Source organism: Melospiza georgiana, chromosome 13 (genome assembly GCF_028018845.1).
Source record: "Melospiza georgiana isolate bMelGeo1 chromosome 13, bMelGeo1.pri, whole genome shotgun sequence".
Lineage (NCBI taxonomy): Eukaryota > Metazoa > Chordata > Aves > Passeriformes > Passerellidae > Melospiza > Melospiza georgiana.
The window spans coordinates 14,563,826-14,586,133 of NC_080442.1; the positions used below are offsets into that span (position 1 = coordinate 14,563,826).

Sequence of the window (22,308 nt, forward strand, 5' to 3'; positions counted from 1 at the left end):
GCCATGAGCATCCCAGTACTAAATGAATCGTGGATTTAAAGTTCCATATAACTTGGAGTTTAATAACACAAGGAAGTAGAACAGCAGCCCCCAGTGTGGATCCAGAAATGAACAAGAAAAGTGCATCTCAAGAGTGAAACAGATCAGGTTTTGCAATTACGCCGACAAGGAATGCGATCTGTAATAGTAGAAGTGAAGATTAGTGGTTTTTTAAGAGAAGACATCTCCTGAAATTAGAACTCGAGGTGGGGCTGACCACAAAGGGCACCACGGATGGCAGGTGCCAGGCGCACCAAGCACGGCCAAGCCTGGCGCACATGGCAGCGGCGGTGCGACGCAAGTCACCTCCAGCCTCACTTCTTCTAACATTTAATCTTTGCGGCGCCTCCGTTTCCCTTTGCGAAGGGGCTCCCAAAACCGAATGGAACAGGGGATACACACCGGCACGGAGCCGGCCGGGAGGATGAGGGGGCATCGTGCCCTCCACCTGCGGGCAGAGCCCGCGCAGCCGGCGCCGTGCGGGAGCATCGCCGCTCGCTCCGCCGTCCGGAGCGCGGGGCAGGGGCGGCGGGCCCGCAGCCCGGGACGGGAACGGGGACGGGAACGGGGACGGGAACGGGGCCGCCCCGCCCGCCGCGGAGCCGCCGCCAGCCCCGGCCCCAGCCCCAGCCCCTCGCGTTCCCCGCCCCTCGCCGGCGGGGACGCGGATTCGGCCTGCGCGGAGCCGGCGGAGAGAGGGAGCGCGGCCGGGCGAGGGGAGGGGAGAAGCGAGGAGGCGGCGGCGGAGGCGGCGGCGAGCTGGCCATGGCAGCAGCCCGCGGGCGGAGAGGCAGCCGCGGGTTGCCGCTGTGATTGGCACCCCGAGGAGGAGGAGGAGGAGGAGGCGGAGGAGGAGGAGGAAGGCGCGGAGCAGCCGCGGGGCCCGCCATCCCGCGGCGGCGGAGCGGCGGTGCCCGGGAGGATGCCGGGGAAGCGGGGCTCGGCGGGCGGCGGCGGCGGCAGCGAGCTCCCGGGGGCCGGCGCGCCGCGGCAGCGCAGGCGGCGGAGGAAGGTCTCCTGCTTCTCCAGCATCCAGCTCTTCCTGGTGTCCGAGTGCGCCCTGATGCTGGCCCAGGGCACGGTGGGAGCCTACCTGGTGAGTGCGGCGGAGCGCGGGGGAAGTTTCCGCGGCTCTGCGGGCAGCCCCCAGCCCGGGGGGGTCAGGGCAGCCCGGCGTTGGGCGGCTGAAATGACTCAGCAGCGCCCAGGGGTCACCCACCCGCTGCCGCCCAACTTGTGCGGCCGCTCCGCGGGACTCTCGAGCGCCCGGAGCGCGGCCGTGCCCGGGCAGACCGGGCACCCGGCTCCAGCGCCAGCCTTCCCGCTTCGCGCTGAATGAATACCGGCACAAGCCAGCGGGGCATTTATTTCGTGCCTCCCGCGTTACCGCTTTCCCTCATCCTCTTAAGTGATGCGGCGGTGCGAAGCGCAGCAGCCCCGAAAGTCTCGGTGTTGGGCGCAGAACAATCCAAATAAGACTTTAGCACTAAATCTGCATAGTGAGATGTGGTGTCAGAGGCAGAAGTGTAGTAGAAGAGTTGGGAAGATGTCCATACGGCTGTGCTTGTGCCTTGAAGTGTACAGCCTGTGGAAATGTTCTGCTTCCAGCAGATGTAAGTGTATAGTTGATTTAAATTTCTTAAAATAGCTTGCTGGATTTGAGAATTATAGTTTCCATGGAAAAGAAATGTATTCGTAATCTCTGAGGCTTTTTGAGGCCATACACATAATATATTCTACAGTAAATGTAAGAACTCTGCATTTGGTACTTGTATTCAGCATTTAGCATTGCTTCTTTCACATGCTCAAAACTACTTATGCAAATTTGTACTGAACGTGATCTATAATTTTTCAAGGTATGTGACTAAACTAACCATGGTTAATATTCCCTCTTAATATGAAATGGATATTAGATTTCATCTCCATATAATAAAACAGAAGTTTAGTTTGAAACATAGTTGTAATTCCAAAGGAAACTGCACCACATCTGATGAGATAAATTCAGCAGCTCTATACCCTAGGTGAGTATATATGGATATAACTTAATTTGTAGGAGCCTGACAGGAACACGCCTGCCTTATGTGAGTAACACCTTAGCAAGTAAATATATTGTTTCCGATGAGCTGCTTGCAAAATGAGCTGTTAGTGTGAATGAGTGTAGGATAATCCTTCCTCAAAGTAATAGCCAGGGAAGAGCCCACGGGTGATGTCACCCGGTGGGCACCGGTGTGCCAGGAATGCATGGATCTGCTGGAGGGATGTATATCAGCACGCTTGGCTGGGGTGTTGGAGCGTAGGATCGGCAGCATCAGTCCCCAGTGTGGCATTTCCCTCAAACTCCTTTGCATTGCTCACTCCTCGCCAGTTTCGCGTTTCTTTTCCCGTTTTCCCCAACTCCTGGGGCGTGCTTTGTGTTTCACACAGCCCAGCCTCGAATCAGCCTCGCAGAGCTCTGAGATTCCCAGAGCCCTCCCTCCTCCCTGATGAGATAAATTCAGCAGCTCTCTACCTGCTCTCTGTTTTCTCCAGGTCTGTGTCCTGAGCTCCATGGCCAGCAGGATCCACAGGCAGTAACAGGGAACTGGGCAGTGGGGGGAAAGGAAAATAAAAGCAAACTAAACTCAAAACAATCCCTAGCATGCATAAGCAGTGGCCCAGCTGCACTGGGCAAGTGTTCCTCTGTTCCCTGTATAATTTTTCGGCCGTCATTGCAAATACCACGATGCTCTTCATACAATGAGCAGATGCAAATGTGGAATTGTCATTGGAGGGTGAATCTGTGCTTGAAGCCAATCTGCCCAGCACTGTGCTTACAGGTGCTGCAGGGGAGCGAGAGCAGCAGCATCTTTGATGCTTGCTGGAAAGCACGGAGCACTTAATGGTTTTTGCAGACCGAGTGTCCCGTGGGGCCAGGTGCTGTTCTCAGGTGCTGCTGTGGGGTGGAATCAGGGGAGGCACTGCAGAGTTGCCCAGGTGTAGCTGTAAGTGGATTTTCATTTGCTCGGGCTCCTGGGACCGGCGGGGCTCGGTGGTGGCTGCTGGGCTGCTCCCCGAGGGACAAATTAGCAGGCGAGAGAGACAAAGTGGAGAGCAAACAGCAGGGCAGGCAAAGAGGGAGATGCTGCACACGACAGGCACAGTGTGTAGTTCTGGGCAGTTGAATAAACTACTAATTTTAGCCTGTCAGCAGTGAGGGAGTTCTGTATTGTAGTTCTGCTTTCTTTGGCCGCATGTGTGACTTTCCCTAGTTATTTGTAACTCAGGAAGAGAAACCTTTTTTTTGCCTTATACGGTGACAAGCTGGTTTCCTCAGATTCTGTCTGAGGGAGACCATGAGGGCAGAAACTCAGCTTGTTAAGAAAACAAGCCAGGGGCTTGGCTTTTCAGGAGTGATTGAAGAGCTCAGTTTGGATTGGGCTTGGCTTTCATGTCAGTACATTTAGAAGTGGCTATTGTTACTTCTTTTTAGAGTTGTAAAAAACCTCCCCTTTTCCATGTTCACAGTGCAATAGACTAGCAACAACCACTTGCATATATATACAAAGTATACATTCATTCATTATGTGGTTTTTAAGCAAGGATCATTCACTTTTATTTGTTCATAAAGCATTCTGCTTGCCAACAGGGCTTTATAAATAATAAATGCTGATAAAAATCTATATAAAGTCCAATTCTTTTCCCACAGAACTCAGCAGTGAAAATACCCCAGGATGCCAGCAGTAGATGTCTGTGTTTAAATAGTGCAGTGTCTCTGAGGTTCTTCTTGTGAAGTTTTAGGGAGTATTTGATCAATGTCACGTTCCAAAATATTTGTCTATTATTATGCTTGCTGTTTGCAAAATGCACATGTTCCAAAATTACTCGGTGCCATATCCTGCATAGTTTATGCAAATACAAGCCTGCGCTGCTGCTTTAATTTCTGGGGCTGCTGAATACACCCTATTATTTGCATATTCGTGTAAGGTTTTGTGTACACATTTATTTGGCTTCATCTAATTACTCCTGCGTGCTTTTGGAAACTTGAATTTCCCAGCAACTGCAGTGGCAGTGGGGAAAATGCTGCTTGTAGTCTGCAGGCGTCCGTGCTGCAGAAGTTACTCAGGGTTTTTGCAGCAACTTTTTAGCAGCCCAGCCGATTCCCACCTGCAGTTGCTCTCCTGCAGCGTCGGGCAGGGGATTAAAGAGCTGAGGATGGCTGGTGCAGATGGCATGAGGAGGGGAGGGCTGGAGCCTCTGTTCTCCAGCTGGAGCCCTGTGCCTCTCGGGTGGATGCAGCAGTGTGATCAGTCATGCCAGCCGCGCAGCGATGGGGGTTTCGATAAGGCTGATTCACATACCTTGGCAACACTTTGCTGCCTGTCTGCCTCCCTCCCTCCCCGTGAATTCCTACATGCTCTGTATTTGGGAATATTTCTGCCGGTAATAACGTTCCAAGCGCTGCTGACGGTTCATCTCTGAGGCATTTCATCACCCTGCCAGTCAGATCTTGTGCCTAGCCGGTGGTGAAATCATTGCTTGAGCAGAAGGCAAGGAGCTCTCTCTTTGACAGCCACAGTTTGTGGAGCAGGAGTGCAGTTTAATTTCTCTCCCTGGCCTTTAGCCTCAGCTCACTCTGGTTCAAACTGACCTAGTTGCAAGCATCCAACATCTGCCAAAGTCATGGGCTCCTTTAGATAAAGGGCATGCATATGGGAAGCACGTTGGGAACCAGCTCTGTGGTGTGCTCTGGGGAGCTGTTTTTACAGAGCTTTACTGAGCTGTCTCTGTTTGCTACAGCTCTGAATGCAGCTATTCATGTGTTTTATCAAGTGATAGAGGATGACTGGCCTGAGCATGGGATGGAAAGGAAAATAATTGGTCCCTCCCAAGGAGGGTGCATTGGTGTTTGCGTGGGAATGAATGCCAAATTGTTTCTTGTTTTGCTGAATGAAAACTTTTGAGCCGTGCTTAACTTCCTAGGGAGAGCTTTGCCCATGCAGCAGTGTTTGACTGCAGCCTGAAAAAACCCTCTTAACTAAGTGTCTGAAGTAAAATTAGTGCTGTGTGACTCCAGGTGAGTGTGTGTGAGTATGTGGTCTCAGACAGGCTCCTTCTGTGTGGGTTTATTGCTGCTGGGGTTTGAGATATCAATGAAAATCCTGAAATTCCATCTTCAGGAAAAAGATAAGTATCAAAGATAAATACAGAATTTAATGACCAAAGGGTTCCTGGTGGAATAAACAGAAGTAGGGGCCCTGTGTGATGGACAGCTGGGAACTGAGGGGTTAACAGCAGAATTTGGCTCTTGGATTTTTTAAGTTGTTTTGCTCTCTCATATTAAATATAACAAGCACAATATTGTATTCTGTGGTGCAGACCTGATCAAACCCTCCTTGGAATCTGGCAAGATCTACATGGAGGATGTCATTAAAGTCAGTTTGGGGAGTGCTGCAGTGCTTCAGAGCTTTCTGTTGTCCTTGGTGCTGCACAATAGAACTTGCCTCTGTGTATTTGCAGTGTGAATGGATGGGATGGGACAAGTGTCACAGGTGGGGAAACTGAGGCAGAGATTAAGAGCTTGATTCTGTCTCTGAAGCTGTTGATAAAACGTTTGATTGGTTGGCAGCAGCAGAGCCTGAATGGCCTAGGCATGGGCAGACTTAACTACAAAAGTAGTTTTTCCTTTTTAATTTACTATTGTTTTTAATAAAGTATTTGTTTCTCTAGAATAAGAATCAGCTTGAAAATATTGCTGCCTTTTTTTCCTCTGCATTCTCAGCTGTGCTGAGTAATAAATTAGCTGTAATGTTCATAATTTATTTGTCACTGGGGTAGTTAAAGGGGAAGAAACCCATGGAGTGAAAAATAAACGTTTTAGTGGGGATGAGTATTGCCAAGCATTGGCTGGTTATTGCTTACCGTTCATTTTCCCTTAATATATCTTTGCTGGCAGTGTTATTTCTGGAAAGTTGTTTCTAGTGTGCCTTTCCCATTAGAGAATATTGTCTGTTCTGCAGCTGAGTTGCACAGAAAGTTATTCTAAACTAGCTCTTTTGACTACATTCATATTTCTTCTCAAAGTAGCCTTCTGATTTTTTTTTTTTTTTGGGTCTCTTACTGCAGGATGGAGCAGAAACCAGATCCAGCTCTGGGTCCTGATGCTTTCAGGCTCATGTGGGGTGTGAGTTGGAGTGTGGCATGGACACATTAACATAAAAACTTTATTGAAGTTATAGAAACAAATTCCAATCCTAGTGTGGATTTTTGATTATCAAAACTTGTAACTGGCATGTATGTGTTGATTAGGAGAAAGGGGTTTTTTATCTGCTACCAATAGGTGAAAAGGTGTAGTGGTAACATGCTTATCTCTGATACTATGTATTATGTGCAACTTACAACCGGATGTCTTCTTGGTTAAATCCATTTAAAGGCAAAATGCACTTGATGGCTGAATATAAAATCATTGATTTTAGTGTTTTTTAGATTTTTTTTAGCAGAAAGTTTGGGAGTTCTTCAATTTCTCTGTAAGGGCCAAGTGATGTTTGTAGGCTCTGAAAGAAGGAACAGTTAGAAATTCTGTGGTCCACTGTAAAACCAATGTCCCATTTCTTCTGGCCAGCCTTCACTTCCAGAACCCCTCTAGCTCTTGCAGGGTGCCCGTGTGACAGGCTCTGTGTGGTTTACACACTCTGCAGTGTTCCTGCAGCTGAGGTTTAAAGGGGTCTTGAGTCAGAGCAGAGAATGCCCTGCTCTGAAGGGCTGTGCCATTCGTGCTTGGGAATTTCATGCAGTGTGACTCTTTTAGTGGTCCTGTAGCCCTGTCCCAGAGAGGGCTCAGTGGAACTGTGATCCCTCCCCTTCTCTGCAGGGCAGAGCAGATACTCCCTGCTACCCAAAAAGGGATGTCTGTCAGGTTTGCATGGGTTTATGGGTTTTTGTGTCCTTTTCTTTCAGGATATTGTAAAGGACCAAAATCCAACTTCTGTCCTGCTACAGCAGTGCACATTTATTGCTTCAGAAGGGTTATTCTGCAATTCATCAAGAAGAATTTGTCCTCTGTGTATTATAATCCTTGTAGACTGCTTGGTCTCCTGCTGTTCCTTCACAGGAAGATCAAACAATGGCAAGCTGTTTAGTGGGTGAGGTTGCACCTTGGATGAATTAGTGTGGCTTTGTCTCCTGATCAGCACCAGATGAAACCACAAGTGTTGTATTTTAAGCATCATCCAGAAGAGTTTAAATAAACGTGATAGTACTTTGTGTAGTAACTCCTTTAAGTGCTCCAGTGAAGTTTGGAAGACTTAATTTTTCCTATTGCGCAGGAAAATGGGCCACTGATTTTGATTTACAAGGCTTCATTATAGCTCTGCAGCAAAACCAGGACTGGAACCCCAAGAGTCCTGTCTCCAGGTCACCTTGGAACAGGCACTAGAAGCTCTGTCTCTTTGCAGACAGGCAGTGCAAAGCAAACAGTGGTGCCTGCTCCAGGAGCAGATTTCACACTGCCCTGCTCTGTGTGCTGTCAGTAGGATCAGGAGTGATGGCACGCTGTTGGGGAAGCTCCTGCAGCGTCTGTCATTCCTCCCATCCATGCTGGGAGGGCTCTGCCCTGTTATGGGAAGCATTCTGTGGTGTTCAGAGAGGTGATCCTGCGTCCAAGCTGTTTCTGTTTGAGAGGAGGGGGAGAAGGAATGTTCTTTTTCCCAGATGTTTAGCAGGGTAAGCAGTCCTAATCACACAGAGGTGAAAACTTAGAGCACAGGTCTGGATCTGCCTCTCCTCCCTCAGGAAACTAGGAGACTCCTCAGAACTAAAATCAGATTTTCTAAGTTCTCCAGTTAGCAACTTTTTTTCCCCAGTCTTATTCTTAATTTGATGTGCTTCAGCATTCTGCCACCTGAGTATTCCTTGCTGAAGTGAGGCAGGCAGCCCTCCTGCTATTGCACAGTGCCCACTGTATTGAAGTTGAAAATCCTTTACTGAGCTTCTGTTGCAGCAGTGCCTGAACCCAGTCAGTTATTTTAGATGACTGGAGTGTGAAAGCAAAATATTTATTTCTGGTTTGCTGGAATGTTTATCATCATTGTTATTTTCAAGAAGAAAAGGAATGTGCTTTGGTTTCTGTTTTTCCCCTCTGTTGCCTCTCCCTTCATGGTAGCCTTTCCAAACCTCACCAAGCAGCCAGATGATTTCTCTGTATTTTTTTAACACCATCTTGGTGTCTGCAGCTATCACTTGGATGGTTTCTGCATGTTTGCAGGCACAGTGACTCTTAGATAAGTGGCTATGAGAGCTGGTGTGGGGGCACAGGAGTTGTTATTTCATGCTGCATCTGTTTCCTGGGCAATGATTACTGGAATTGGCTTATTTTTAATATTAAAGTATCCTTTTGAAACACTTACCGTGCTGTTCTCTGGTATAATTCATAATTCCTTAGTTTACTGGAAGTGGAAAAAGACTTAAAATTTAGTTTTGTGGTGATCCATCAAATGACAGTGAAGTTTTTGACAGAACCTGGATAATTCAGTTGTATTGAGGTCTTCATGACTCACCCACTTTCTGTAGCAACTATAGCAGGTTTGTTTTTTGGTGCTTTGATGTTTGCATCCAAATCCAACATTGTCTTTAGTTATTTGTTTTTTCGGTTTTTTTTTGAGGCAACTACAAACTCTGTTATAAGGAAACTGAAAGAAAGTTCGGCTGCTGAGATGTGTGGTGTGGGTGTGGAAGAATACAGAAACCTTTCAAAAATGTTTCACTTTTCATTTTCAGAGATGAACAGTGGTATATTTGTGGCATACTTTTTTTTTTTGTCTCCCACTGGAAGAATTCTGGCTGAATTGAAATCAGCGTTGAGTTTGGGTCAATATAGAAGAAACAGCCTTGAAATGTGTGTTGTTTAGGGTGATACCTAACATTTTAATGCCTGGAGAACTGCATGAAACAATGTGGAATTGCTTTGCACTGGAGGGTGAAAGGTAGTGGTGCCCTCTGCATTCCTAAAACAGAGGAATTACTCTATGAATTTATGTTTAAGGTGAAAAGGAAGTATTTTTCCTGGAGTCTTCTTGGAATATGTGTTAGATGGAGCACCTATGTTCAAACAGAGCAGAGCCAGAGGATTGCAGTGTTTGTGATAGATAAATAGTGTTTGCCATGGCAGGACAGAGTTCTGAGTGTTCTGTAGTTTCAGATTTATTTCATCCCTTTAATCCTCCAAAGGAATAACAGGGAGTGAGAAAACATCATAACTGAACAGTTTTGCAGGCTGTCCTGTTAAACAATGAATGGTATTTGTTTTCTCTGGTGGAACTTTACCAGGAAGGGCTGCAGAAAGATTGTCTGGAGTTCTTGTTCTTTTATTTCTGAAAAGGAGGATATGAAATAGCTGCTACCTCTTTCCACTTCTCAGCTTCATGCAAACATGGTTTGGCACTATTTGCTTGGGAGTGTTTTGGTGCTGGAATGGACTAAACCTCACACTTTAACTTGAAAGGAATCTCTGAAGGAAGATGCAGGAGGACTGGCATGTGCATTGCTTGGGACAGTAGCAGGGCAGGTCCCTGTATCTCTGAAAAACGCCAGATGTGCCTGTCTGCACTGAGAAATGCCAAGAGAGAAGAGGGCAAGCATCTAAAACTTTCCAAGAGAGAAGCTTAAACACTGACTGAAAGGAAATTATTTTGAAAACCATGAAAGGGGAATGCCCCCAGTGGTGTCCTGGTGCTTCTTGTGCCCTGCTAATGAGTTTCATCTGCTGGAAACATGCTCACTTCTCATCCTGACATGGTCTGAGTGTCACATGATAATGCATTGAGTTGCCATGTTAGGCATGGATCCTTTGTTCCCCAGTAATTTGGAAACAGAAAAATAACAGTATATAACTAAGGTTTGATTTTTAAAGAGGAGAAGCTTAAGACTTGCAGTTTTTCAACCCTACAGCTTGCTTCTCATCATCTCACTGAGCTGCAATTGTTGTGATTTAGGAAAGCCATTTTCTCCAAGTTATTCTTCAAGCTTTTACTCTTTTCTTGTTAAAGGGTGTCCACCTTGCTTGGTGAGATGTTATGGTGTGTTAACCTTGGTCTGCAGCCAGATCACCACCTAGCTTCTCTCTCACTCCCTCATCAACACAGTGGGGGCAGAAAATGAGGTGAAAAAGCTTGTGGGTTGAGATAAAGCAATTACTGTCAGAGATAAAACAGACTTGACCTGGGAAAATTAACTTTCATTGCCCATTAAAATAGATTTTTATGTTTTAAACAAGGACAAAAATGAAAAAAACCCACCATATTCCCCCCAACCCAACCTTTTTTTCCCCCCCTAGGCTCTCTGGGAGTCTCTGTCAGATGCTCACTGTGCTCTGCTGGGAGAGCATCACCATGAAGTAAACCATTAATCATGTTTGAGCACTGAAATGCTCTTTGCAGAAATGTTGGTTTCCACTGGGTAAATGGTTTCCCTTATGCTTGGGTCCTGTCTGCACTTGGTGATCAGTCACTGGTTTTTGTGGTGTCCCAATGAGCAGCAAGGTTCAGCCCAAGGAGAAGCATGTCTGTGTGACTAAAGCATGGTGGTGTTCTTTCTGTCCTGCAGGCATTGTCCGTAAAATGTGATTTTTGTGGGAGTTACCCCTCCCATAGCCTATGCCAAATGCTCTGGCTTGTGACAGGGACAGTGCTGGGCATACAGGCCCTTTATGAGAAATAGTGGGCAGTGTTTTTAGGGCTTACCAGCAAAGGAAAACTGTGGGTTTTGTTTTTGTCCTGTCCAGCGTACAGGGCCGAGAGTGGTTAATTACAATGGGCCTTTCAGGCTCTGCATGAGATGCACACTGTGTTTGCTGCTGCCTATAGCTAGTTGTGATGCAGGTCCCTATGTCTGAGGGCAGTGCAGCTGCTGGCTGGGGGACAGGAGCTCCAGCTGAAGGGATGCCTTGTCCTGGGGTGCTTGTTTGTGAAGGGCAGGGATGGCTGTTTGGGTGATGCATCCTGCACACGGATGGTCTCATCCAAGGGGCTCAGTGCAAGGAATGCCCACTAAGCCCAGCTGTGTTCCTGCAGGAACTGCCTTGTGTTCTCCAGCTTTGGTCCAAAGGAGGGTGCTTGGACCACAGGTTTCTACTTTTGATATCAAAATGTGATATTAAAACCACATGGCTGCTTGAGCCCCATGGCCTTGAGCCCAAGGGTCACAAGGTGCCAATCTAGGTTGGGTTTTGGGTTTTGTTAGTTCTCTTTCTACAGTCTGTGATATTTTGTGAGGCTGTTCACAGGGGTCTTAGGTTGAGGGAAGAGACAAGAATCTTGACTCCATGTTTCCGAAGGCTTGATTTATTATTTTATGATATATATTACATTAAAACTGTACTAAAAGAATAGAAGAAAAGATTTCATCAGAAAACTGGCTAAGAATAGAGTAAGAAAGAATGATAACAAAAGCTTCTGTCTCAGACTCTCTGTCCGAGCTAAGCTGCGATTGGCCATTAATTAGAAACAACCACAGAAGACCAATCACAGATGCACCTGTTGCATTCCACAGCAGCAGATAATCAATGTTTACATTTTGTTCCTGAGGCCTCTCAGCTTCTCAGGAGGAAAAATCTTAAAAACCAGATTTTTCATAAAAGATGTCTGCGACAATATTTAATACTGTTAAAAATTGTAACTCAAGGGAGCTGCTGGGGGTTACTGAAAAGCTTTCCCACAGTCTTTGGGATTCAAACCTACCAGCTTCAGAGAGCTTGAGAGCAAAGGCTGAAAGGATTCAAGTGTTCCATGGAGCTAGATAAACCGTGCACTTCCATGAGTTAATTCACTTAACTGAGGCCTCTTCTGCATTGACAGATCGCTGTGTGAATGAGTGGATTCCAAAATCAGCTTGGGGGTTATTTGATGGCTACTGAAGTTTAGCCACACTAGCAAGCCATGTGCTAGAGGCACAGTTTTGTGGGTTTGCTGTGTCATTTGGCACAACTGCACAAGCTTTCTCAGAACTGCACAGAAGTTCAGAGTTTTCCATGGATTAGGATGCATCAAGGCTTCTCTGTTGCACTTAATCTCAGTTTTTGCTGTTTCTTAGCAAGAAGGCAGAAGTTTCAAATATCTTCTTGCTGTTTCTTGTGGAAGCATTCGAGCCTTATGGTGTAGCCTCCCTTATTTTATTTTAATGGCATTTATCGATTTGAATTATTCAGTTTAGTTCTATGCTGGACAAGCTTTTTGCCAGAATTTTTATTTTGCCTTCTTATTTAAATCGATCCCTAATGAATTGCTGTAGCTGTAAGATCCCCAATGAATTACTGTAGTTGTATATAATGGCTCTTGGGAAATACTGGATGCAGTCTCTAGAATCAGATCTGTGTGTGTTCAGATTGCAAACTTTTGAAGTCTATCCCTGAACAGTGCCCAGGGTCCCTTGTTGTTATCTAAATTTTCCAGATATTCCCACATTAATAGATGGCAGCTCTGGTATCTATGGGCAGCCATCCAGTGAGCAATTGGTTAGCAGGGTAAAAACTGGGAGGTAAATCTGGATGCAGAGTTCTTTCTGGGATTTGGTATGAGGTTCTATGGTCTAAGTTTTTTCTCCTACAATGTTTCCAGCTCAATACTTCTGTATTTCCATGTTCAAACTGATGTACTTTGAGCTGGCATTACAGTTTGGGGTAGTGCTTGGCCAAAATGGACAAAAAAGTTCATACTTTGCCACAAGCTATTTTCAGGTCTTCTGGTTTAGCTTTAACCAGGCCTTTAGACATGAATGGATGTGTTACTCCAATACTTGTACTCAAGTTACTGTTGACCAAGTCTTTATGGATTCCTGTTAGGCATCACACTGAGGTTTCCAGGAATGGGATCTTTAAGAGGTGCACAGAACTTTGCTACACTGGAAGTGCAAATGAAACTAAAATGGCATTTGATTCTTTTTTCCTTTATCTTCCTCCTGTACTTCATAGTGCATAGATTCAGACACTTTCAATTTGATTCTCAGCATCCTGATTGCGTTCAGAACTCTTGGTATCCAGACAGTGTCACAGAATATTAGGTTCATGGAGTGTTTCCAGGAGTCCTGTCACTGTGAATTTCCCTGACCTCCTTCTCACCCTCACTATTCAGGCAAGTAGGAGATTAAATGATGGAGGAACAGCAACTTGATTCCTCTGAACCAATACTGGTGAGGTAGATTCTGGTGATGGTGGCAGCTTGGCAGGAACAGAGGAGCATTCTTGCCACATCTGGATAATGTTTTCAAGCCAAGCTCTTCCTTTGCAACTGGCTGTCCTGACCTGTCATGTCCAAACTGACTCCCTTCATCAGTCCAGACTAATATTTGTGCCCAGAGAAATCTGGATTTATTCACATTTGGCCAATGTGACATGTGGCAGACTTGGGAGAGGACAGCTTAGGCCGTGGGGTAGCTCTTGTTGGCTGAGGAACAGCCACTATTTGTATTTTGTGGTGAAGGTGCAGACCAGGCATGCTTGGGCTTATTTCCTGGCTTTATCTGGGACATTTCTAGGTTTTGGGCTTTCTCTCTCAATCAGCAAATGTGCTAGCTGTGTTATTGTCAGGTTCTGTGGTCACCTTGTGGTGTAGGATGATGGTCATGAGCTGCTCCAGTGATGGTAACTGGGATGAAAGAGTGCCCTGTGCTTGTGCCTTGAACAAGGTCTCCTGCAGTTATCATAACAGGCTGAACTAAATTAATTAATGGGCTAGTGATTTTGTGCTATCCTACCTGTGATGATGCAGCCTTGTTGCTGAATGGCATCCCTGTTTCCTTCACACCTGCCTGAAGTGTCAGGGCTGAAATGTTTAGCCTTTTGCTCTTTGAGGCTTCACTGGAAAAGACTGCTTGGGGCTGCTTTACTCACCCTTTGGTAAGTGATGGATTTTAAAAGAGCCTGAGGGTATTATTTTCAAGGATGTTTTCTGAGCCATACTGTCATTGACAGAAGTGACTTACTCCAAGTGTCTCTTTGAAAATGGGGCTCCTGTTCCAAAGCCACTGAAGTGCTTTTGAAAAATACCCTTCCCTGTTACTGACTGCAGTGCACTGTCTCAGTGGTGTCCAGCTTTCTCTAAAGCAGGGCAAAATTAGAGTCTAAGTGTTATGTGCCTGGCTAATAAACTGCATTGTAATTAGTACCTTGGGGAGGCAGGAACCAGGGAGAAGCTGAGTATAAAGAGAATTAACTTCATGTAGAAGCTGTCTGCAAAGGATGAGTGAAGAACTGGAAGGAGATGAAAGCATGGGATTTGAAATGGCTGTGGAGGTTGAGAGAACCCAGGTTGGAAAAGTTCAAGCAGAGAAGAGAGAGCACTCATGTTGGCTGCAGTAACCATTAGTTAGTGGATGTCCCTGCTTTGTGTTGAATGCTGAATCCAAAACCATTCCCACTCTCTAGTCCCTGGATGATGGATTCCTCCCAGAATTTGCCATATCATTAGGAGCATTGATCCTCTGTGGGAACCCCTCTCCTGTTGTGCTTTGGCTCTTGTCAGACTCTGATAGATAAATAGAAGAGGTGAGAAGTTCTGTTTTCCTTGTGTCATTAAAGTTTTTCAGGCTCTGGTGATTCTGCTGTAGATAGATTTAAGATCACCTTCAAGCTGTGACTTGCCTGCTTACACCATGGCCCTCCTTGCTCACCCTTTAGTGGGGAGCTTGGCAGCAGCCAGCACATGGCTCCTGTTTGTACCCTTGGCACGGCACAGAGACAAGGTGAAAGGAGCAATGAGTGCCTTGTGAGCAGCCTGGGAGCAGGGTGTTAGCTAGCAAACAAGCAGGATGACAGGGACAGTGCTTGTGTGGGTGCAGGGTGTGAGCTGGGGATCAGCAAGCAGCACATGTGGCTCTGGGGCAAGCTTGGGGTGTTGCTGGTTAGGTGCTGGAGAGACCTCAATTCCACGAGCACAAGTGTAATTCAGTATTTCTTTTATGGGTTGTCCACAAGTGCTGTGGAATGGCACGTTGCAATGTGGCCATTTTGTTGTTTCCCTTTTAAATGGCTTCCTCTGTCCCAAAGCTTACTAAATTAAAGCATTTGATGCACTGCTTGATGGGAAAAGCCTCAAACTTCTCCCTAAGCTGAGTTCCCATTTGCTGCAGCCAGGCATCCTTTTTGCTGGATAGGGATAGAGCAGGAGAGATATCAGCAGAGCCAGAGCAGAAGAGGAGAAAAGTCATAGGACTTGTCAGAAAAGCTCCTCTCCCAGTATACAGCCTTTATATAATCACTGCTGTCCTCCAACCGTGAAAACTGAATCCAGCTTCCTTCAGAGCTTTTATTAATGCTGCCTCAGAGTGTCCTGCCCGTGTCACTTCTGCCCTGGTTCATGCCTGGCAGCTGGGAATGCTCCAGCAGCCAGCTCCCCAGCCTTGCTTCTTCATCTGCACTGTGGCACAGCTCAGGTGCACCCTTAGCCCTGAGTTCAGCTCATGGTCATAAATTTAAGCTAACATGAAGCCCTATGTGTGACTGATTCCCTGGGCATTATGGTTTCTGTGTTATAGTAGGAAGCCTTCTCTGCAGGCAGGGAAGTGTTGTGTTAGGAAGTGTTTTGTGGGATGAACAAGCAAACCTGCATTCAGTTGTGGAGGTGGGGAAGGGAGGGCGTTGCAGTGTGACAGCTTGGGATTGTGCCTCTCCACTGGTAGTACATGGGATACTATATAGGAAGGGGTTTTTTCCGTTAGGAATCTTCCAGCAACATGAATTCCATCTCCTCCTCTCAGCTGGAGCCCAGCATGATGGTGCCCAGTTTGCAGAGCTCAGACCTGCATTCAGTTGTGGAGGTGGAGAAGGGAGGGCGTTGCAGTGTGACAGCTTGGGATTGTGCCTCTCCAGTGGTAGTACACAGTCTATGGGATGCTACATAGGAAGGGTTTTTTCCTGTAAAGAACCTTCCAGTGACATGAAATTCATCTTCTGTTAGCTGGAGCCCAGCATCATGGTGCCCAGTTTGCAGAGCTCCTGACCCATGTATGAATCTTGCTGCCAGTTCTGTATGTGGCCAGGAGTGCTGCAGGAACCTACATTTAAATTTTACACTTTGAATTCCTCTTCATCTGGCTTTCCACACCTACTTGCTGCCCATGGAGAAAAAAAAAAATCCATCTCTGAATGTGTCAAAAGATGTTCCAGCAGCTTTCCCTTGGCTGTTTGCTCTGACAGAGAGATTGGCTGCCCCTGCTCACCAGCCCCTGCTGCTGTGCATTTATTCCACATGGAATTCTTCATCCTCCAGGTCTGAAATGTGCCAGCAGCACTGTTCTGTGCTACAGTTTTTAAAGCATGCAGAAATGCAGCTACAGGGTTGAGGTTTGTGCCTCTTTGCATGTTTATGATGTGTTATTTCGCTGCCAGGGAAGATGACATAACATTTAAAAATAAGCAAGGATTCAAATACCTACTGGCTTTGTTGTAAGTGTGCTACTCAAGGAAAGTTTGTGCTAAAAATGGATTCTGGCACTGGGTGATTTTATGTAGATACCTTGTCGGGGACTAAAATACCACCTGCTTTCACTCAGTGAGGTCAGTGTTGAGCAGGAGACGTGGGGGCAGAAAGTTTGTGTGGACATTTGTAGGGGCCTGAGTTAACTTATGTATTGTAAATATATGTATGGCAGTGAAAGATCTTTGTATTGTATTAGTGACCCTGCCCTGATTCTAGTTATTGTAAATGGGCTGCAGCTGTGATGTCCTTGATTGGGCAGCAGCTGTAGCCCATGGAGGTAGCTGAGATAAAAGGGGGCGGGATGGTCAGGGAGAGCCTGGGAGAGGAGCCCTGACCGAGAAGCAACAACATCACTGCTGTGAAGATATGCCATGAGAAAACCACCAAGAAGGTATGAGGCCCTGGGAATATAATTGTACAGCAATATAAATACAACAGACACTAAGTCAATGGTTGTGATTATAATATCACTGTAGGTTGGGGCTTAAAAAGGTTAAAAAGTAGATTTTGGCTGTGGTGTGCATCTCTGTCAGAGCAACAGAAAAGCCTTTCAAGTTCTGCTGAGGCAGTTCTGTGTGGCCTGGCTCTGTACCTGGCTCTGCTCTGAGCTCCTGGTGAGTCAGGCTGACTCTCCACCATGGATGTGAGGGGGTAGCTGCAAACAGCACCCCAGTCATCTTTGTGCTCGCGCTGCTGTAAATGGGGCGCTGCGCCCTCCCTTGCTCGGGGAGCTGGGAAAGGGGTCAGCCCATTGTGTCCCGTGCAGGATCTGCAGGAAGCCAGTGAGGGAGGTACTGACAGCCCTGCCTGCCTTGCTGCTTGCTGCAGTGGGTGCCTGGGTTAGGGGTGAGGGTTTTGTACAGCATGTTTGGATCCCAGTTCCACTAGAGTAGTGGAAAGTGCACGTTTACCTTTGAGAGGCGCGTGGCTTTTTTCTATTTTGGAACAAATTGTGGTTTTTTGATATATCAGCTTCTGACCAAAACAGGATATGTTCCATGGGTGCTGAGTACTCTCTGCTCTGTTTTCAGTGTGCAACAGCCTGGAGCATCTCTGTGTTTGTGGCACAGCTGTGAAACCCTGCCAAAGGTGCCCAGGTACACTTGCTTTGTGCCCTGTGTGTTGGCCAAGGGCCAGGGGCACAGGATGTTGTGGTTGCTGAAATGTGCTGAGGAGATGCTCAGTGGGCTACAGGAGATGACAGGAAAGTTTTCTGCTTGATGCCAGAGAGAAGAAGGTTGCCAAAAATGTGTGCCTTGCCTCAGCTAGGAGTGTGATGTGCTGTTTCTCTTGCTGCATGGTGCAGTACCCTCTCTCTTCTCAGGCCCTGAAAATCATGACGTGTGATGAATTTAGACTGTGTCAGTAACCTCAGAGCTGGTCACTAGAATATAAAATGAATTTTTCACACCAGTGAGGCACAGATCCAATCTGCAAACTCCTCATGGCACCAGTACAGTAACTTGCAGATTTGTCGAGTGCTGGCCTAGAAACGGCACAGGCACATGCAGCAAGAGCCAAGCTAATAACACCCTACTTCCAGCAGGGGTTCAGCTGTGGCATCTATTATCCCTGTCATGTGAATGCAGATTTCTATGCAGAGATGATTTCCGGACCTTGAGCAGAGCCAGCTTGGGTGTGTCCATATCAGCACATTTTTTTTGCTTTCCTTTATGTACGTGTGCCCAAAGCCAGCACAGGTGTTGGCATCTGCAGTGGAAATGTATTTTAAGTTTTGACTGATTTTGCTGGACCAGGGAAAGGTCTTCAACAGCCTGAGACAGGTGATCCTGATGCCCTCACTACTTTGGTGGGGTGAGGAGTAGCAAGAAGAGCTGTTGCCTGGGTTTGGACAAAGGGTATTAAACTTGTTGCTCTCTTCCCACCATGCGATGGAGAAGGAGTGTGCAGAATGCCAAGGACGTGGCTGCCTTTTTAAAAAGTTTGGCTCAGCCACAAGTGATCTATGTAGTGCTGGAGTTGTGGAGCAGGAAGATGTCAGAGCAGAGGATCAGCATCATTCCCTTTGAAGCCTGAGCCTGGTGGCTGTGGAAGGAGGGTGACCCAGCCCTGGGGACCAGCTCTACACAAGGAGAGTTGTTCAGACTCTCGTAGTGATGGGATCACGTCTGCCCCATCCTGCACAGCTGCTGGAAGAGAGGATGAGGTGACACCTGAAGAGGTGGGTGGAGGCACCTGGAAGGAGTGGCACTTCTGGCGTGGTCCCTTTGGCTCTGCAAGGAACCCTGTGTTTCCCAGCTCTGTAATGGAGACTGCATTTGTTTTCCTTTGGGAACGTAGTTGCCAGGCAATTATTTTACACCCCGTAGCACTGCAGACATGTCTCTTCAAGTCCAATCTCTTACCACGTAACTGAGAAAATGTATTTTACATTAAAAAGGAGCCTTCTGAAAAAGCCCTTCAGGCATAAAGTCAATGTGTTTTCTATATATAACCCAGTATTATTAATACAATGAACTTAACTGGAGACTCTGTGGGTGAATGACTTGATCATTGGAGAGACGAACAATATGATATTCATTTTCAATGTACTGTGGCTCTGCCTCCATAATGGTGCTCCCAGCCTTCAGTTCATTTTTTAGTGATAAAGTGGGCCAATAGGGTGAAGCAGGTCTGTGGATTGTATTTTTGCTGAGCACTAATATAAAATAAACAGCCTATAGAGAAAACAAATTTACTTTGGTTCAGAAAGGCCGAGCTCTGTAGATTCGGGACAGGCAGGGATGATGAATGTGAGCATGTATTACTGAAATAAGTCCAGAATGGCATGGCATAAGCTTCCCTGGATTTAGTTACAAAAGTTGCAATACAAATTGCTTTGGCTGGATAATTTTAAGGTGGTGATTGATTATTTCTTTTTTTTTTTCCTTTGATGTGGGTCATTTATCACCGTGTGCGTTACGTGAGACATTTTCCTTTTTCAATCATTGAAGAGTGTTTTAGAGTGCTGTTAGGAGGCCCCTTCAGCCCAGGCCTGTTTGATGTCAGTCATCTGATCCAAACCTGTGTGTGCAGCCTGCTGTGGCTCAGTAAGGGGAGACAGTGCAAGCATGCTACAAGTTTTAATCACTTCTAGCTCCCGTATGTTGCAGTGTGATCACAGAAAGCCACCAGGCTGGGTTACATGGTCTTTTCTAGATGCCCAGCCTGCTTTCTGCATGAGCAAGGTGTGCAGGTGCCAAGCTGGTGTCGTTTTCAGTGGTCCATTGGCTGTTCTGGTGTAGAGCCAGTCTGGAGGAGCAGGAACTTGTGGAGTAGCAGCAGCCACACAGCTGATGTGTCTCAGAGCTGCATCTCAGTGGAGCTGCTGTCAGAAATGGAGTGGGAGATGTCTGGGGTGGGTGAAATGGGAGGCATGCAAGAGGCAGCAAAGCTGGCACAACAGAAGGCTGAGTCCAGTGCTGCAGTTAAAGGAAAGGCTGGTCAGAGCCCCAGTGACCTGCTGAGGGACAGATGTGAGCACAGATGTGCACAGATGTGAGATAAGGGTGGCAGGCAGGCACACTGCCACAGGAAGCTGCAGTTCCAGTGCTGTTCCCATTTTCCTGGGTGCATAGAGCGCTGGCCCTGCCTCTGTCCTTGTGCCTGCTCTGGACCTGTCTGTTCCTATGGGTGGTTTCACACCAATGACTTCTTGGGCTCAGACTGCATTATCTGCTCCACCTTGTCTGCATGAGTTTTCCTGGGTGCTGCCTTTGCTTCCTGGAAAAAGCTTTTTTTAACTAAATCCCCTCTTATTCGATTCTTCCCATCCCTGGCTGAGCAGCTGTGTGAGCTGACAGGAGTCAGGAAGCAGCAGCCTCACAGCTGTGGGCTCCTGGTGCTTCCCTGCTGTATTTGAGCAGGAGTTTGTCCATCTGAAGCTGCTGTGAGGCTGCCCCATCCCATGGCCCCCATCCCTGCTCTCAAACAGCATCCACGTGGGCTGTGCTCTGGAGTGACTGACCTGGCATCAGCACACAGGGACTTTTTATAATCCTCACAGCCTTTCCACATGACATCAGTATTTTACAGGGACCTGTGGTGTTTTTTACAAGATTTTATGTAACTCTGGATAAACAGAGTTAGTGTCTGTGAGTGGTGATGGCTGGTCTGCTGGGGAACAGGATTGTGAAAAGAAATACAGGCAATGCAGTGTGTTTATCCCACAGTTACAAGGGCACTGGGAACATCCCACACAGAAACGACAAGTTCAGTCAGGCTAAACCTTACATACAGAAAGTCCCATAAAAGTGGAGCATGGAGGGTGGGGAGATGATTTTAGCCATGGGCAGGGGTTTATTTTGCATAAATGCAGGTAACATCTGTGCTGTGCTATTGCTGATTTTGTAGTTGGCCTTTGTAAGGTCACAGCCAATGTCACAGTAAGAGTTTGGGCTGTGCTGTCCAGGCTGCAACCATCCTGGATAAAATGCAGTTGTGTTCTTGTTGTTCTCTGGCTAAGAATCTGCATGTTGACAGTTTATTTCCCAGCCCTATTTTTATTTTTGGAATTTTTTTTTCCCCTCTCACTGTGACTGTCAGTTTTGGAGGCTATTCTGCTGATGCTGGTCTCAGCATTTTGTACTTGGATGCTATTTTCTTCTGGATGCTCAAGGCTGCTATGATGGATTTGTTCTTTCACCATAGCCCCTTTCATCATAACCCACTTAGCACTGGGTAGCAGTGCTGCAGCCAGAAGGAGCAGACTGGGAAATGCAGTGTGGTCTGGCCAGAGGAATAAGGAGAACTGCCAGGTTTTATCAAGAGAGTTGGAATTTGCCCTGTGTTGTTGTCCTCCTCCGGCCTTTGTTTCAGTCTTTTCCTCAAAGTAAAGCAGGAAAGTATTAGGGAATGGTGAGAGGAAAGTATTAGGGGATGGTGAGGCTCTTTTTCTCTCCTGTGAGTGGATTAGTGTTTGTAAAAAGGAAAAGAATGGCTGAAGTCCCACAGAAATAGGAGTGGAATGAGAATTGGGACTCTGGTTTTAGTTCCCTGGTTTGTCACCAGTTTACTGTATCTGTCATGTGAATTGCACCTGGAAATGGTGCAGTTTTCTCTCTCTGAAATCCAGCTGTCCAAAATCTGACCCTTTTGAGATCTGGCACCCACATGTATCTAAACACCATCCTGCTTTCTAGCCACTTGTATATATGTATGATAAAAGCCTAAAATGAGGCAGCCAGGTCGAAATGTGGGAGGCTTCCAAAGCTAGTTAATACCAGTTGGCCTTGGGAAATCACTTCTGTTGGCTTTCAATCTTCCAGCCTAAATTATTCCATCAGAAATTAATTTTGTTGACTGCACTTGTCTCATTAATAGTTGGCTCTCTACCTCAGTTTACACAGCTGTAATGAGCAATCATGAGTTTCCCATCCAGGTACAGCTCAGAAATGAGCACCACAGACATAATTTTGCATGCTCAGAGTTATACATTGATCTTGGAGAGATTCCCCAGTCTGTCAGAGTTGGTGTTCACGGGACCCCAGCGCCAGCCCTGTTAGACCACACCTTGCAATAAAACCATGGATGATAGATCCTTATCCATGGTGGAAGGTTTGGAACTATAGATGGTCTTTAAGGTCTTTGCAATCCAAGCTATTCTGTGCTTGTCTCTGCCATGGGTGCCTGGTGGATCTGCCTGTGGCTGTGGGATGTTTGCATCCCCCTCCTTGTCATGCCTTGCTCTGGGAGCACCAGCATGAGGTTTTACAGCAGTGTCTGTGCTCTCCTGCTCTGCTCCCACAGAGAGAGGGCTGGGAGCAGCAGTGTCCCTTAGAATGTGAGCTCCAGCCCTGCCAAGGCCACTGGAGCAGGACAGGCTGTG

At 46.8% G+C, this 22,308-nt stretch overlaps 1 protein-coding gene across 1 annotated transcript in view; it reads left to right on the forward strand.

Annotated features, from left to right (window-relative positions):
• Positions 1 to 955: 955 nt before the first annotated feature.
• Positions 956 to 22,308, forward strand: part of SLCO3A1 (solute carrier organic anion transporter family member 3A1) — a 135,714-nt gene continuing 114,361 nt past the window's right edge. Inside the window, 1 exon segment of the mRNA XM_058033618.1 lies at positions 956 to 1,135. Within this exon segment, the coding sequence (XP_057889601.1) occupies positions 962 to 1,135 (174 nt within the window). The 5' untranslated portion in view covers positions 956 to 961.